Source organism: Doryrhamphus excisus, linkage group LG10 (genome assembly GCF_037039965.1).
Source record: "Doryrhamphus excisus strain RoL-2023G ecotype Guam linkage group LG10, RoL_Dexc_Guam_v1.1, whole genome shotgun sequence".
In the NCBI taxonomy this organism is placed as follows: Eukaryota; Metazoa; Chordata; class Actinopteri; order Syngnathiformes; family Syngnathidae; genus Doryrhamphus; species Doryrhamphus excisus.
In genome coordinates, this window is record NC_136366.1 from 8672543 (window position 1) to 8687826 (window position 15284).

The 15284-nt window shown below is 42.5% G+C and overlaps 1 protein-coding gene across 1 annotated transcript; it reads right to left on the bottom strand.

Annotated features, from left to right (window-relative positions):
* Positions 1–1044: 1044 nt before the first annotated feature.
* Positions 1045–13998, bottom strand: znf532 (zinc finger protein 532). The gene is made up of 11 exons (XM_078793990.1): positions 13445–13998; positions 12742–13113; positions 8481–10770; positions 8022–8203; positions 7739–7915; positions 7227–7389; positions 6788–7126; positions 6585–6697; positions 5132–5261; positions 4530–5053; positions 1045–2921 (listed from the first exon to the last, which is right to left on the bottom strand). The coding sequence occupies exons 3-10, from the start codon at positions 10737–10739 to the stop codon at positions 4556–4558; spliced, it is 3861 nt and encodes a 1286-aa protein (XP_078650116.1). The 5' UTR covers positions 10740–10770; positions 12742–13113; positions 13445–13998; the 3' UTR covers positions 1045–2921; positions 4530–4555.
* Positions 13999–15284: the final 1286 nt, after the last annotated feature.

The window sequence follows — 15284 nt, forward strand, 5'->3', positions numbered from 1 at the left end:
TGCTTTTCTACATGAAGTGTGAAAGGATTTGGTTACACGAGAGTTTCACAAAAAAAAAAAAAAGGAGCCAGGATGTCGTTTCGCCATCACAGGATCAACACGATTAGAAGGCAAAGCTTCCAAAAGATGACCCCCATCTGTTTAATTTCCGAAGTATTACCTCCCATTATGTTCATCACTGTTATTTTTACGTCACATCATCATCATTGTAAAAAACATGGTCAAGTAGTGAAGTACAAGTGATGTGGAGTATCCTGGTCACAAGGTGGCAGTAATGACACAATGCATTGAGACATTACCTTACCTTACCCTACATTACCTTAATGAAGTCAACCGTAGCATGTCTGACATGGAGTGAAAAACTTTCTCCCATTCCGTGTGGAAGTGGTAAGTTTTCTGCTTTTTAAGTTTGGAGGAAATAAATTCAAGGCTAATTGGTTAGCAGTTTGGTGTAAACAATGAATAATAAGACTGGAAAAGTGACAAAAGGGTTGTTATTTCATGTTCACGGTGCTTTAATCATGTTGAAAAATATTTAGAAAGTCATGAAAGGGTTTTCTATGATCTAACTATGAAAATATTAAACTATTAATATGGAAATTAATTTAATGAGAGACGATTATATTACTATTTTTGTCATTTTTAGTGTTATTATTATTATGTAGTCATCCATTTTCTATACCGCTTGTCCTCACTGGGGTAATGATGAAGGTAAACTACTAGATGTTGTTCAGCATTGACCACCAGAGGGGGTGCTTGTTCTAAAAATCTATACACAATCGAGTGTAGTCACATGATTATATTCAGTATTGGGCAAATCAGCTGCTCTGTTGCTCGCAATAAACATTATTTCTCCACTCTCTACAGGCTAATGATACGTTCATATTTTATTGATGTCAAGATCTGCACTCATTCAGCAGCAATAAAGACAACATTCTACTCAGCAATACACCGACTGCTTTTCGCATGCGGTTTTACAGCAAGAGACAAAGTCTTGTTGTCTAAGTAGCTTCTAGCAACCCTACAGTTTTTAGGTACTGTATATATATATATATATATATATATGCCTGTTATTGTGAATGGAAATTTCAAGTCTTCCCAACGCTTCTTAACTGTGACTGGTTTTCTTATAAGTAGTTAAGAGTAACAGCTCAGTTTACATTCTCCAGAGTACGAATGAACAGAATAATGATGACTGTTTGGGGCCAAGTCCACACGTACGCAGGTATTTATAATGTTTTTTACTAACAGTGTGTGTACAGTATGTACCAAAAGTCCAAGAATCATAGAAAATGCAGTAACCTAGGTCAGAACTGGGAAAACCACGGCCCATGGGCAAAATCAGGCCCCCTAATGCCCCTAGCATTTTAATCCGGCCTGCCGGACATTTCTGCAGTTTTTATAAACCTTTAAAATCGAAGCTGGAGTTATGTCTTGAACTATTGAAAATATTCCTAAGAGAGCTTCAGCAGTTCAGCAGAAAAGTAATATCTTATCTGACATGAGTGTTTTTTATCCCTTACTTTCAGGTTTTAACGTGTTATAAAAACATGTTGAGGAGGTCATCCGTTATATTCTATTATTCCACGATTCAATTCACTCATGAAAAGCAACCTTCAGATGTTTAAAGGTGTTATACCCACTGTGGTCCACAAAGCAAAATATTAGCTCACCGCAGCAGGATATGTTTAAATAAATACCAGTTTTGGTGTGGACATGGGCCCCTAGGTCATGGCTCTAGCTCATCTTTCTAACCATACAATATATGTATACATTATGCAGCTCCACATAACAAATGTAAAATAAATAAAAAATCTCTTCTATAAAAAAAAGTTCCAAGTCTTTAGAAACATGTAGTACAAAAACTATTTTTCTTCAATTAAAAACACAAAGTGACTTTCATATACAGTGGGAAAATAAGTGTTTGATCCCCTGCTTTTATGGGCCGTTTACTGTAATCGGAACACCTCACTGCCAACAAGCGTTCTGACCCCCACAGACTGGTTATGTGGAAATAAGTCATGTCCCTTTCGGGAAGTACCGTATTTTCCGGACTATAAGTCATATTTTTTTTCATAGGTTGGCTGTTCCTGCGACTTATACTCCAGAGTGACTTATCAATGAAAATATATATAATTTCACAGACAGCCACAAGAGGGCACTCTGGACTTTCACACCAATATTTCCTACTCCTTAACAATTCAATATTTAAAACAGTAGACGTTAGCTTACAAAGACAACTGAGAATGACAGAACACAAATGCCCCTGTCATCTTGCCTTCCAAGATGATAAGTAGTAGTAAAATAAGTTACCCACAAAAAAATGCGACTTATACTCCAGTGCGACTCATGTATGTTTTTTTTCTACCTAATGATGTATTTTTGGCCTTGTGCGACTTATACTCAGGAGCGACTTATAGTCCAGAAAATACAGTACTGCCATGGTCAATTCATCAGGGGGATAAAAGACACCTGCCACAAATTCAAACCGTTTCACCACTATGGGCAAGACCAAAGAGCTGTCGGAGGAACTCAGGCACAAATTGTACACCTGTACATGACCGAGATGTGCTACAAGACGAAAGAAGCTATTGGCACAATCATTTGGAAATGGAGGAAATTGACCGTGATCTTTTCACCAAGCAAACCATTAGTAACACTTTTGACTGCAATGGATGAAGATCTTGTTACAGACGTGTTACAACAGGCCCGTCTTGACACTGGAATGACTCGGTCAAGGTTTGGGAGAATTATGTAATGTCATCTCTTTGCGACAGTAAACCGACCATAAAGATTTTGGAGTTTTCATGTCCTTGTCAGTTACGATCAGCAGGGGATGAAATTGTTATTTTCATGGTACATTATACATAATGTAATAATTATGTACAGTAGGACCCTAGCCAATAGATACTGTACAAATATACAGTGAAGAAAATAAGTATTTGAACACCCTGCTATTTTGCTATTTCTCCCACTTAGAAATCATGGAGGGGTCTGAAATTTTCATCGTAGGTGCATGTCCACTGTGAGAGAGATAAACTAAAAAGAAAAATCCAGAAATCACAATGCATGATTTTTTAACAATTTATTTGTGTGATACAGCTGCAAATAAGTATTTGAACACCTGTGTATCATCTAGAATTCTGACCCTGAAAGACCTGTTAGTCTGCCCATTAGAAGTCCACCTGCACTCCATGTATCATCCTGAATCAGATGCACCTGTTTGAGGTCGTTAGCTGCATAAAGACACCTGTCCACCCCATACAATCAGTAAGACTTTAACTTGTAACATGGCGAAGACCAAAGAGCTGTCCAAAGACACCAGAGACAAAATTGTACACCTCCACAAGGCTGGAAAGGGCTACGGAGCAATTACCAAGCAGCTTGGTGAAAAAAGGTCCACTGTTGGAGCTATCATTAGAAAATGGAAGAAGCTAAACATGACGGTCAATCTCAATCGGAGTGGAGCCCCATGCAAGATATCACCTCGTGGGGTCTCAATGATTCTAAGAAAGGTGAGGAATCAGCCCAGAACTACACGACAGGACTTGGTCAATGACCTGAAAAGAGCTGGGACCACCGTTTCCAAGGTTACTGTAGGTAATACACTAAGACGTCATGATGTGAAATCATGCATGGCACGAAAGGTTCCCCTGCTTAAACCAGCACATGTCAAGGCCCGTCTTAAGTTTGCATATGACCATTTGGATGATACAGAGGAGTCATGGGAGAAAGTTTTATGGTCAGATGAGACCAAAATAGAACTTTTTGGTCATAATTCCAATAAGCGTGTTTGGAGGAAGAAGAATGAAGAGTACAATCCGAAGAACACCATCCCTACTGTGAAGCATGGGGGTGGTAGCATCATGCTTTGGGGGTGTTTTTCTGCACATGGGACAGGACGAGTGCACTGCATTAAAGAGAGGATGACTGGGGCCGTGTATTGTGAGATTTTGGGGAACAACCTCCTTCCCTCTGTCAGAGCATTGAAGATGGGTCGTGGCTGGGTCTTCCAACACGACAACGACCCGAAGCACACAGCCAGGAAAACCAAGGAGTGGCTCCGTAAGAAGCATATCAAGGTTCTAGCATGGCCCAGCCAGTCTCCAGACCTGAACCCAATCGAAAATCTTTGGAGGGAGCTCAAACTCCGTGTTTCTCAGCGACAGCCCAGAAACCTGACTGATCTAGAGAAGATCTGTGTGGAGGAGTGGGCCAAGATCCCTCCTGCAGTGTGTGCAAACCTGGTGAAAAACTACAGGAAACGTTTGACCTCTGTAATAGCAAACAAAGGCTACTGTACCAAATATTAACATTCATTTTCTCAGGTGTTCAAATACTTATTTGCAGCTGTATCACACAAATAAATTGTTAAAAAATCATGCATTGTGATTTCTGGATTTTTCTTTTTAGTTTATCTCTCTCACAGTGGACATGCACCTACGATGAAAATTTCAGACCCCTCCATGATTTCTAAGTGGGAGAAATAGCAAAATAGCAGGGTGTTCAAATACTTATTTTCTTCACTGTATTAAGTGAATCCAACAGTTTTGATTCATTTCTCAGCCGAACTGAGCCTCTTGGCTTTGATGAACGCCATACCATGCGTCCTCATGTGGATGTTCAGGTTGCCCTCAGTCTCAAACACTTTCCCGCACACTTTACATTTGGTGTTTAGTGTCCCGTCATCCCCGGCTGTAACGTCCACATGGTTCTCCCTCTGGTTCTCGTCATCGTCCTTACCCCTGTACCGGGCGAGGCCTTGCGGCTCCTTCAGACGATGGACAATGAAGAGGTGGCGGGCCTTTGAGCGGGGGGAGGTGTAGCATAGTCCGCACTCCTGGCACTGGTAGGACGAGCGGTCCGACTTGTGCTGGGGGATGTGCTTGTGGAATGCGGCGACGTCTTCGGTGGTAAAGCCGCACACGGCGCATCTGTGAACTTTGGGGATGTTTACTTTGAGCCTTTTCAAAGGCTGCGAGTCGAAACTACGGGGGGTTAACCCTGGAGACACCTCCTCTTCCGCATCATGTTTTCTCTTGGGGCTCACAATCTGTGTGGGACAGTAGAACGATATCGTAGGGGTGACTACAAGGAATTGTACAGTAAAAACAACGTTTTATGTCTGTACCGATTTCTTCTCCGGCATATTATCCGTGGCCTCTGAGCTGGCAGTCTTTCCTGAAGCTCCGTGCAGCAACTGAATGTGCTGATCCAGCAGCACTCTCTTGGTGAAGGGCTGACTGAGAGCTGGGCAGTGTCTGTTCAAGTGCAATAAAATCACAATTAAAGCCCTCGATGACCTACTTTGATGTTTTTCCATTCAGTTATACAACTGAATTAGTCTTGAATCAACCTGGAAAGCTCCTTCTGCTTTTATTTACCTTTTCAGCAACATGTCAAATCTTTGTGATTATTCTGCTTTGCTCTTGCAGAGGACAAGAACTATTCAGATTTAGGATCAAGGACTGAAATTTGTTTTTTAAACCAGCGTGTTCTTGTAGTCATATGCAATGCCAAGTACATTAGTCAGGTATTGAAAGCATCATCAGCGATTAATTCTCAAATTCCCCTTAGTTCTAGCAGGCAAATGACTCCCTGAACTTGAACGGTTTGGTGATTAAACATCTTTGAAAAAAATCACAAATACTTAAACTTGCTGATATAGTTAATCTTCAAACAGCTAAAACAATGCATAAGGCTAAAAATAACCAATTACCTAAAAAAGTCATCCAATACTTCTCTACAAGAGAGGAGAAATATGATCTCAGGGAAGAACAAAATTTGAAACACTTATATGCTAGGACTACGTTAAAAAGCCATAGCATTTCAGTATGTGGAATCAAACTATGGAATGGATTGAGTAAGACCCTCAAACAATGCACAACGATGAGCCAATTCAAGAAACAATACAAGCAGTTGATGTTTGCTAAATACAAGGATGAAGAGTCTTGAACCAGTCATGATGTGCTATATATATCACTATATTGACACTTACTACGGTATCAATCCATGTCACTGGATGGTCATATCACCTCGTACTTGTACGGTATGTGACAAAAAAATAAATAAATAAATACATAAAAAATTGGTTTTTAAAGAAATAAACAAATACTTAAATTATATTGGGAAAGCAGGAAGTGAACAAATGTAACAGTTACTGATTGTAAAAGTACCAGATGGAGGGGTAGGATTTAATAAGCTTTGCTTCTTCCTACTCCTTTTGGACATGTGGAACTGTCAACTGATTATGTGATGCATTCAATTGTAATCTGATGCATGTTCAAATGAAATTAAACCATTACCATTACCATTGAATTTGACTTAAAGCCTCAAAGCGTCTGTCCTGGTACTAGAGGAGTTGACCTGGTTCAGGACTAGATTCATTGACAGAACAGAAACTGTAGAACAATAAGTACGTTCACTTTTCAATGACGGCAGAAAACATCGATAGGTTTGTCCCTAGTCGGTTTTGTAAACATATATCGCCAACAGGGATTGGAATGTTGCCACATTTAGCGACAAAGTCACAAACTTGGCAACACTGCATTGTTTTTTTGTTCTCCTTTTAAGCCTCTACTCACGGGCAGGTGTAGACTTTCCGCACCCCCTTGTGTTTGAGGCGGTTGTGTCGGCAAAGACTGTGGGTAGAACTGAAGGAGTTGTCGCACTGTCGGCACGGGTGTTTCTTCAATATCTAAAGTATGAGAGGAAGATAATGGATAAGGTAGCATACAATCTTCTCGGTGTGCATTCTCGCTCAAACCTGAAAAGGATTGACATTTACCTTGCCATGGTCTCTTCTCATGTGGTTCAAAAAGACCTCTCTGCCGCTGAAGACGCCGCTGCACTCTGAACATGTATACTCTGAACCATTAAGATTATTATTACCATTATTAACCGCACCCAAGCTGTTTTTGTTGGGTTTTTTGGGTGATGCAGGAGCAGCCATCTTGACGCTTTTGTTTTGTCCATTGTTGTTTCCTCCATCTTTGTTGTTGTTGTTGTTGTTATTACTAGGGCCATTACTGGTGGTGCTGTTTAAATTTGTAGGTTTGGCACTGAGAGGGAGGCTGATCCCTAAGTTTGGTGGACCCTCGATGGTCTTCAAAGTTCCATGAATGGCCTGAAAAAGGAAATCAAACCACATATTTTACATTTTCATATCAAAGAAGAGTGATTGATGGGTGACAGGATGTGCTCAGTGTTGAATTGGCTGCTTCTACCTTGATATGGTCCAGCATGAGTTGTTTCTGTGCATAGTGCATGGAGCAGTCGGGGCATTTGAACACGGGAACTTTATGATTGACAACATGCTGGTCAAAGTGTGTGTAGAGCAGAGACTGCAGCGTGAAGACGGTATCACACATGGAGCACTTGTATATCAGCCTGTCAGACAGAATAAAGAAAATACAAGTAAAGGGATGAATAAAATACAATCACTCAAATCAATTTGTCATAGCTGCTCAGGATTGTCTATTAATTTAAGGTTTTCCATGTGGAAACGCATGCAACCATGTTAAGCCACCATGTCTAAAATGCACAAATCCTTCCACTAATGAGCAACAAGCATGATTTTCCTGAGAAAAATGAATTGGTTAAGGGTATTAAGTTGCACCAGAGCATGTGGATTGGTGGCAATGTGTATTTCTTCAAGGCAAAATTATATAGCAATTTGTAATGAAATTAATTTTTCATAGACCATGGTTCTGTGCACAAGGCCTGAATCTGGACTTACTTAGGCTCTCCTGCTTTCAGTCCTGGATGCTGCGTGTACGCATGGGAGTGTGTTGCTGGTGCAGACTTGAAGGCCATTGGACAAAGCGGACATTTATAGAAGACCTCACAGTGTGTAGTCTGGATGTGGGACTTCAAAGTGGCAACATCAGAGAAGATGACGCTGCAGTGGATACATCTAGCGGTTTGGAGATGGGACACAAAGAGGGGGGGAAATGTCAGCTTGTGAAAGCTAGCATCACAATATTAGAGTGACATTGAAACAGTTTCCTATTGTGACTGACCGGTAACCGACTCTACGCGTGTAGTGCAGGCAGTTCTTGGTGACGTGGGATTGGAAGTGGACAGAACGACAGCTTGCGCCGCACTCTGGGCAGATGTAAGGAGACCTGTGCTGATGGATTCCTTGATGCGATAGAAAACTGCACTGGTTTGGAAGAAGCATTTGGCAGATTGTGCAGGTTTTCTAATGGAAGAGAGGACATGAAATATGAATGTTATTGGTGTGTTGACTATAGGAGAACTCATCCTAGGTTTATGCTGCTGTTACAGAGTTTGATCTTAGGATACCTGCCATGCCTACCCTGGTTTGGGGCCACATGGGATAAAAACAGTCAGAATTGTAGTGTGATGTCTATAATATATTGCAAGTCCAATCTATGATTTATACAGCACTTCTGCATAAGAGTTATGCAATGGTCCTATTTACAAGCAGTTATTAAGCAATATAGTAAATATCATACCTGCCCACTGGTCTCCAGAACTTGTTGATAATGCATAGCTAGTGAGCTGTCGTCTTGGAACGTTTCATTACATTCCAAACACTTCAGGCTGTGCCTACAGAGCTTGGATGCATCGTCCTCCAACGGCATGGCTGCCTCGAGAGGGGAGCTGCTCGGAGCTGAAATCACCGCACTTTGCGACGCACCACTCGGAACCTTTCCCGGGATTTCAGCTGGTAATGCCTGTGCATCGGAAGTGGAGTTGCCATCTGTGATGGACGTTGGTCCGTAACAGGCCGATGCCGTTATCATCTGATCTGCAGGGATGGGTTTTAAGATTAAGTGCGAGCACTGCATGACAACTCCTTTGTCCTTGTGGCCCCTGGCATGAGACAGCAGGCTGCACTTGTTGTAAAAGACAAGACTTTTTGAACAGTGATTGCAGGTAACCTCGATCCGCACACTACGACGCCCGTAATGTTGGGCCAGGCTCTTCTCGAGAGCGAATGAGTCACCGCACTCTAGGCACTTGTAGCCATGAGATGGGAGGGAAATACAGGCTGAGGTTGGTGGAGAGAGGTTTGGGATATACACAGGAACGGGATTTATGCTACTCAGGACCTTATTGAAAGCGTCGACTACAGAGCTATGAGAGTTGGCTATGACTTGAACCCTGGAGAGCTTCTTGGAGTGCTGGCCATTGAAAAGTGCTTGCTGTTTAAGTTGTTGCGATTGCTTGGAGGAGGACTTTGCTTGTTGGAGATCGTTAAGAGCGGGGGTTACATTCTGCGGCAGAAGATTAAGATTGCTGAGATGGACTGCCTTTGGTACTAGCTTAGCATTGGTCAAACTGGAGGCAGGTACCATGACTGTCTGTTGTTGTATGGCATTTGCCGCTTTAAGGATGGCACTGCCGGCACTTTGCACTGAGGCAGCAGGAATAACGGTTGCTTTGACTGTGGTGTTATTAGCCAGTTTGAGGTTGATGACTTGGGAACCGGCTGTCTTGACGGCTGAGACTGGGAGGAAGGCTGTTGCTACTGGTTTAATCGTCATCTGCTTGGTAATTTCAATTGACGGACCCCCACAGGTGGCAACGACCGTAGTTGGCAAAGAAGACCCTGCCGGAGACGAGAAAAATGCACCAGTGGTAGCCACTATTGTTGGGCCATTGGAATTTCCCCCTTTTTTCATTGATTCGAATTCCAAGTCTGGGAGGACCCGTGTGACAGTACGCTTGATCTGTCCAGAAGAGGTCTTGATAGTTTTTATCCTAACTTTTGGGATGACTGGGGTGGTGTCTGTGCTAGAGGCGGGTGAACCTTTGTTGCTACTCTCACTGTTCGAGGGACTCTGGGGTTGTCCTGATAGCAGCCGCTTCGCCAACTCCAAAGCTGATTCCTGTTCACATATCTTTCTTGGAACTCTGAAGTTTTCATTGTCTTGGTTAGATTCCATTTTTGTAACAGGGGAATCCAATGCATTGTAGTTCGTAGGGCTTGCCTTTTTAGCACTAAGAGCGGCAATGGCGGCAATACAAGAAGAAAGTTTTGCAGAGGACTTGGATTTTATTTGCGCTGTGTGCCCATTAGTGTCTTTGCTCTCCGTGTCTCTGTGAAGACCTTCCTTAGGCCCATCTTCAGGAGAACTCGACTGGTGGTTATGACTGAAAACTGAACCTTCCAGAGGGACATTTTGGTTGTTGTTCTGATCTGGTTTTAAGCCTTTTGCTTTGGACTTAGAAACCATCTCCACGGACGCTGGAGACTTTTTTGTGGTGGACTTGAGAACTGAACGACTGCCCCTTTTGTCAGATATATTATGGATCTCAATCGTATCCTCTTCCTCAATTTCCTCTGCGCTGGAGATAGGGCTGAATTGATGACCGACTGTTTGTCCATCCTCCCTGGAAGTTTTCCATACATTTTTGGCATAATGAACATCCGCCGGCATGGAAGGTAAGAGTCCATTTTGAAGTTGATTGACGTTTCTTCGAGAATGGGATTGGGATTGGAGCAGCATGTCCTTTTCCGAAAGATTTCCAATAGAATGATTTGTATCCATGTTTCGAACATTCTTGACGATGACACTGACGCCGACATCCTGTCCAGTTGTGGTATGGTGGGCCTCATCTTCAGCTGTGGTTGCGCCACACTTTGCTTGCTTGGCGTTGTCATCTTCTTGGTGGTCAGATTCGATTGCAGCTTTCGGATCCACCATGTCAGGGATGTCGAAGGCTGCCAGGAGGTCATCAAAGTCTGGCGTCTTCATATCGCCCATGTTCCTTTCCCTGCCTCGATGAGGATGTCACCTTGAAGTGGCATAAAAAAAACATTATCGGGTACATTGAAGGATCTTTGCTACTTCACTATAATTAAGCTTTGTCTTATGATATGCAGACTTCTTTTTTTCATGAAAAAAACGCCAATGTTCATTTTCAGGATGGAAAAGAAGTTCCCTTGCTGATGTCTGACTTAAACTTTGGATGAAGATGAACGCTAACTCATTACCATGGATTTTATTATGAAAATGCTGCAATGTTGGCATTCAGTACACAATTATAGAAGTGCAGTCATAGTATCCTTTGTGTATTTATACTGGATTTGTGCTTTTCATTGGACAGCAACAAAATGTGTTATGCTTTATGCTTGTGCATTTCAATTGTCATCCCATACAGTTTGGTGTCTTTTATGCACAACAATATGACAGGAATGAAATGCACCATTTATGTATCATGGTTGTTGGGGACAAAGGGAGCGCTTTGGGGCTAGCCTGGTTGGAGCTATCATCACTTCTGCTTTGGTAAACATGCATGCACATATTTATTTGGTTTCGGCTTTATTTGAGTTAAACGGCACTTCTTAGTCCAATGATGGGGGATATCTGTGTTCATGGAAGGGAGATTGTGAGGATGGCGACGCTATGGAGGGAAAAGGGCAGATGACTAATGAAAGGAGGTGAAAATGGCTGCTGCTGCTGCTGCAGCACAGGAAAAAAAAGGCCTTGAAAAAGCAGTTAGCCAGATCTGTCTGATACTGAAAATGAATGCCAAATACTCACAAATATGACAAATAGTCCATGCGGATCCCATTCCCAGCACACCTTTCACAAGCATGCATCACTGAACCCAAGAGCTACACATTTAGAACACTACCATGTCAGTAAAATGAAGATTAGTCGAAGAAGCATGCAAGAGAATCGTCCCTCCTCACCCTCTCTCCTTGTCTCGTCCCTCTCCAGCCACTAGCCGAACTTCCTCCTGTCCTTTTTCCCATCCTACAACAAACATGTTCACAACACTACTAATCCCTTAAAAAGCAATGCCACCCCACCCTGACTGGAGAGAAAAAAAATGAGCTTCTTCACAAAAGGCCCAGAATTGAGGGTCAGGTTACATCCAACGTTGTGCTAAGTGCTGGTGGTCCTCTTTTGTCATTCTCTGTAGCACTAGCAGCATGCTGACATATAAATAAGACACATGGATCATGCTCCTGTGTGTGTGTGTGTGTGTGTGTGCGTGTGTGTGTGTGTGGGCTGCAGATTCACAGACTTCCAGGCAGCCACCCCCACCCCAATTTGTCCCTTCCCAAATCTCCCTGCTCCCTTTGCTGCGAGTCATTGCAGCATAGCTTGCCGTTGACGATGCCCGTGTCGCCGTCGCCGATGGCCAAGATCCGAGGTGCCGCCGCCATGGAGTTAGCGTGGAATACCGCTTATCCCTCAGTGGAGCACAGAGACAGCATTGTTCCCATCAGCCCCTCCATCTGCCTCAAACTGGTTTCAGCTAGTTTTGCTCCGCCGACATAAAACCCCATGCTGCACTGCGGCCTCAGAAGCACCACAGACTGAACTCCCAGGAAACATTCGTTTCAAAAGTCATTAAAAGGAAGCATATGAGGGTGATTTCTTGATTCCTTAAAAATGAGGTTAGTATTCAAGTATGCAAGAGATCAAGGGTGATGATAGCAAGTCTGGATTTTGAACTAAAGACGTCGAAGATATCACGCATAAAGCTTTCATGGGATGACATTCAATCAGATAACTTTGTAATCGGAAGGCCCCCACGCTGGTAATGTATTCTGGACACCAAATGCCAATGTTGCTTCCAATCAACATTCCTAAAAACGTTTCTCTCATTCCCCAATCAAAATGTGGAATCTGTGCATCTTTCTCCCATAGACTGCCCCCCAAACATCCCCATCCTTGTGCACCCACAGATCCATGCACACACGAAAAAACATGCACATCCATGCATAGAAATATATAAGGATAATTTGCATACCCAGTCAGATCTTTCCCATGATTGAGAGACATTCAAGATTTAAAAAAAAGATGTCCTCCTGTCGAGGCCTCAGCACCTGCCTTCTTACTGTGCCCCGGCTATTCCAGCCTCCATCTTCCTCCTCCTTCCCCGCCCCCGCCTCCCACTCTCCTTCACTGATTCACTCCCAGTCCAGGCCTCCTTTCCGCCTTTGGCCCCCGCTGCCGCCACCGCCACCTTCACAGACATTCATGAAGGGACGGATGGAAAGGGGGCAAAAAGAAGGGGGGGCTGTGTTCAGCAGGCGAATCAGGCCTTTTGTCTCTGTCGGTGGAGGGGGTGTTGGTGGTGGTGGTGAAGGGACTCTCCACTCTGGCTCTGGAGCAGCAGCTGCTGCAAAGGATGAGGAGAGAGAGGGAGACAGATGGAGGTGGGGGAGACGGAGTGGAAGAAATCAACGACTAAAAAGGGTGTCAATACGTGCAATATTTTCATATCATCGCTATCTAGCATTGTGTCCTGTTATGATGAATTGGGGCTAGTGCTTATGTGGAGGACATGAGGTTTGAGGACCATGAATACATTAGTGCTATTATATACAAGGATTCCAGGTCTCGGTCTACAACACAGAAGAAATACGTGAAACGCCTTCAGGATGTGAACGCAAACAGTGATATTTCAGCAGGAGAAGCTACAAGCCATAACCTGAAAGATACTAACCTACCTGGCAGCGTGGAGGGGTCAGCTACCACCTCTTGACACACCCGCAGCCTTTGACTGTGTGATGGCCATGATGGATTTGTTCATTAGTCTACACAAACCTCGGAAAGGCAGGAATAATGTGCAGTGTAAAATGTATTAAAAAGGCCCAAGTGGTGCTTCCTTTCAATGCGCAGGGAGGAGAGCCCAGCGAGCTCCCCTCCCCCACTGACAGTTATCTGACGTCATGTTTCCTTCAATGCAAGCAGACAGAAAGGATGAGGCTACTGTGCATTATTCCAATGAATTTTCCACAGATAGAACTATGGACCGTCTGTATATCTGCACCAAAGAGCCATCTATTCGCAGGTGTTGCCTTCAAAGACCCCCGACGAATGGCGTCCCTCATTTATCGTAGTTAATTGGTTAAGTGAAATTCATCGAAATTAGGATTTGGTATTAATAAATGGAATATTTTCATAGTTGGAGCATAGAAGACCTGGTTGTGACTTTCTAAATGTGTTTTTTATCATTGTTAGAGTCCTGTAGACATGCACTAACACCCCTATAGTCAGATTTACCCTCAGGTCGATTTTGAGACGTTTTTTTTAAAAGTCCGCAGCGGTCGCAAAATTGCGTTTGTTCCAAAGGCTAAAACGTCTCTGAAAAACAGGCGTCTTGAACCAGACCGTAACAGTGCAATTTCACAACAAAAAGCAAAATTTTCAGTCTTTTAAATCTAACTTTATTTGAATCGTTCCTACCTCCAGGTGTGCACAAACAGTTATATATATATATATATATTTTAATTAAAGCTATAAAAAGTTATCAGTATCAATCTTGAGAAGCAGAACAAAATGGCAGTGCATGCCTAATAATATCTTTGATGTAATCATTTTGATGTAAACAGTCTCATTCATTCTTAATACAAATTGCCTTCAATTTTATTGTTCCTTTTGGTCTTGTAAATATGAACAGAATCATATGTAGCATCTTTGGTCACATGATCCTCAGCAAAAAAAAAAACAACCAAAGAGTCAAGGCCCATTAAGTTGCTCAATACCGCCATCTTGTGTTCTGTTAACGAACACATAGATCAAGAATGGAGGGTAAAGAATGATTTATGTTGTTTATCATCATTTGTAGACTGTTTCATGAGGAAAAAAGTTTAGATTTGCCTGATCAAGCGTTTCAGTGAACTTTTGATTAAGTTGGTGAATAATTAGAAGCCTGTTGAGATTTTAACCAGAAGCAAACTGTGAAAAATCTTGAAAACAAAAGCGTCTAAAGTCAATCTTACAGGAAAGTCAACAACTGCAGCTTCTGAGTTTGTGTCCTTCACAAGCAAAACAAATCACAGTGTAGATTTTTTCCACAGATCAATCTGATTAACCACACAGATTAAGATGCAACGTCATAGATGTGGCATTTGCTGAACATGGCGAGAGTGCAGCATTTGTGGACCTGCAGGACAGTGTGGCTCCTTTTAATCATTGTGACTTTGCATTGCCGTAAGAGTTCTGCTGTTCCTCTTGGAAAGATGGATCAACGTGGCATGCACTGGGCAGTTGGTACACAGCAAATTCAGAAGTGTTAAATCAACTCCTAGGGAGTTAAATTCAACACTTTGAAAGTGTCTATATTGGTCCACACTAAATCGAGTTAAAATAACACTTTTGAAAGTGTTAAACAGTTAACACTGTGACAGAGTTGGATCAACACTCTCAATAGTTGAAATTTAACACCCATCAGTGTTGAATTTACCTAACACTAGTGTGTAGTGTCAAAAATTAACACTATCATTGTGTTGTTTTAACACTGAATAAAATTCAAATTATACTAACACTATGGATAGTGTTAAATAT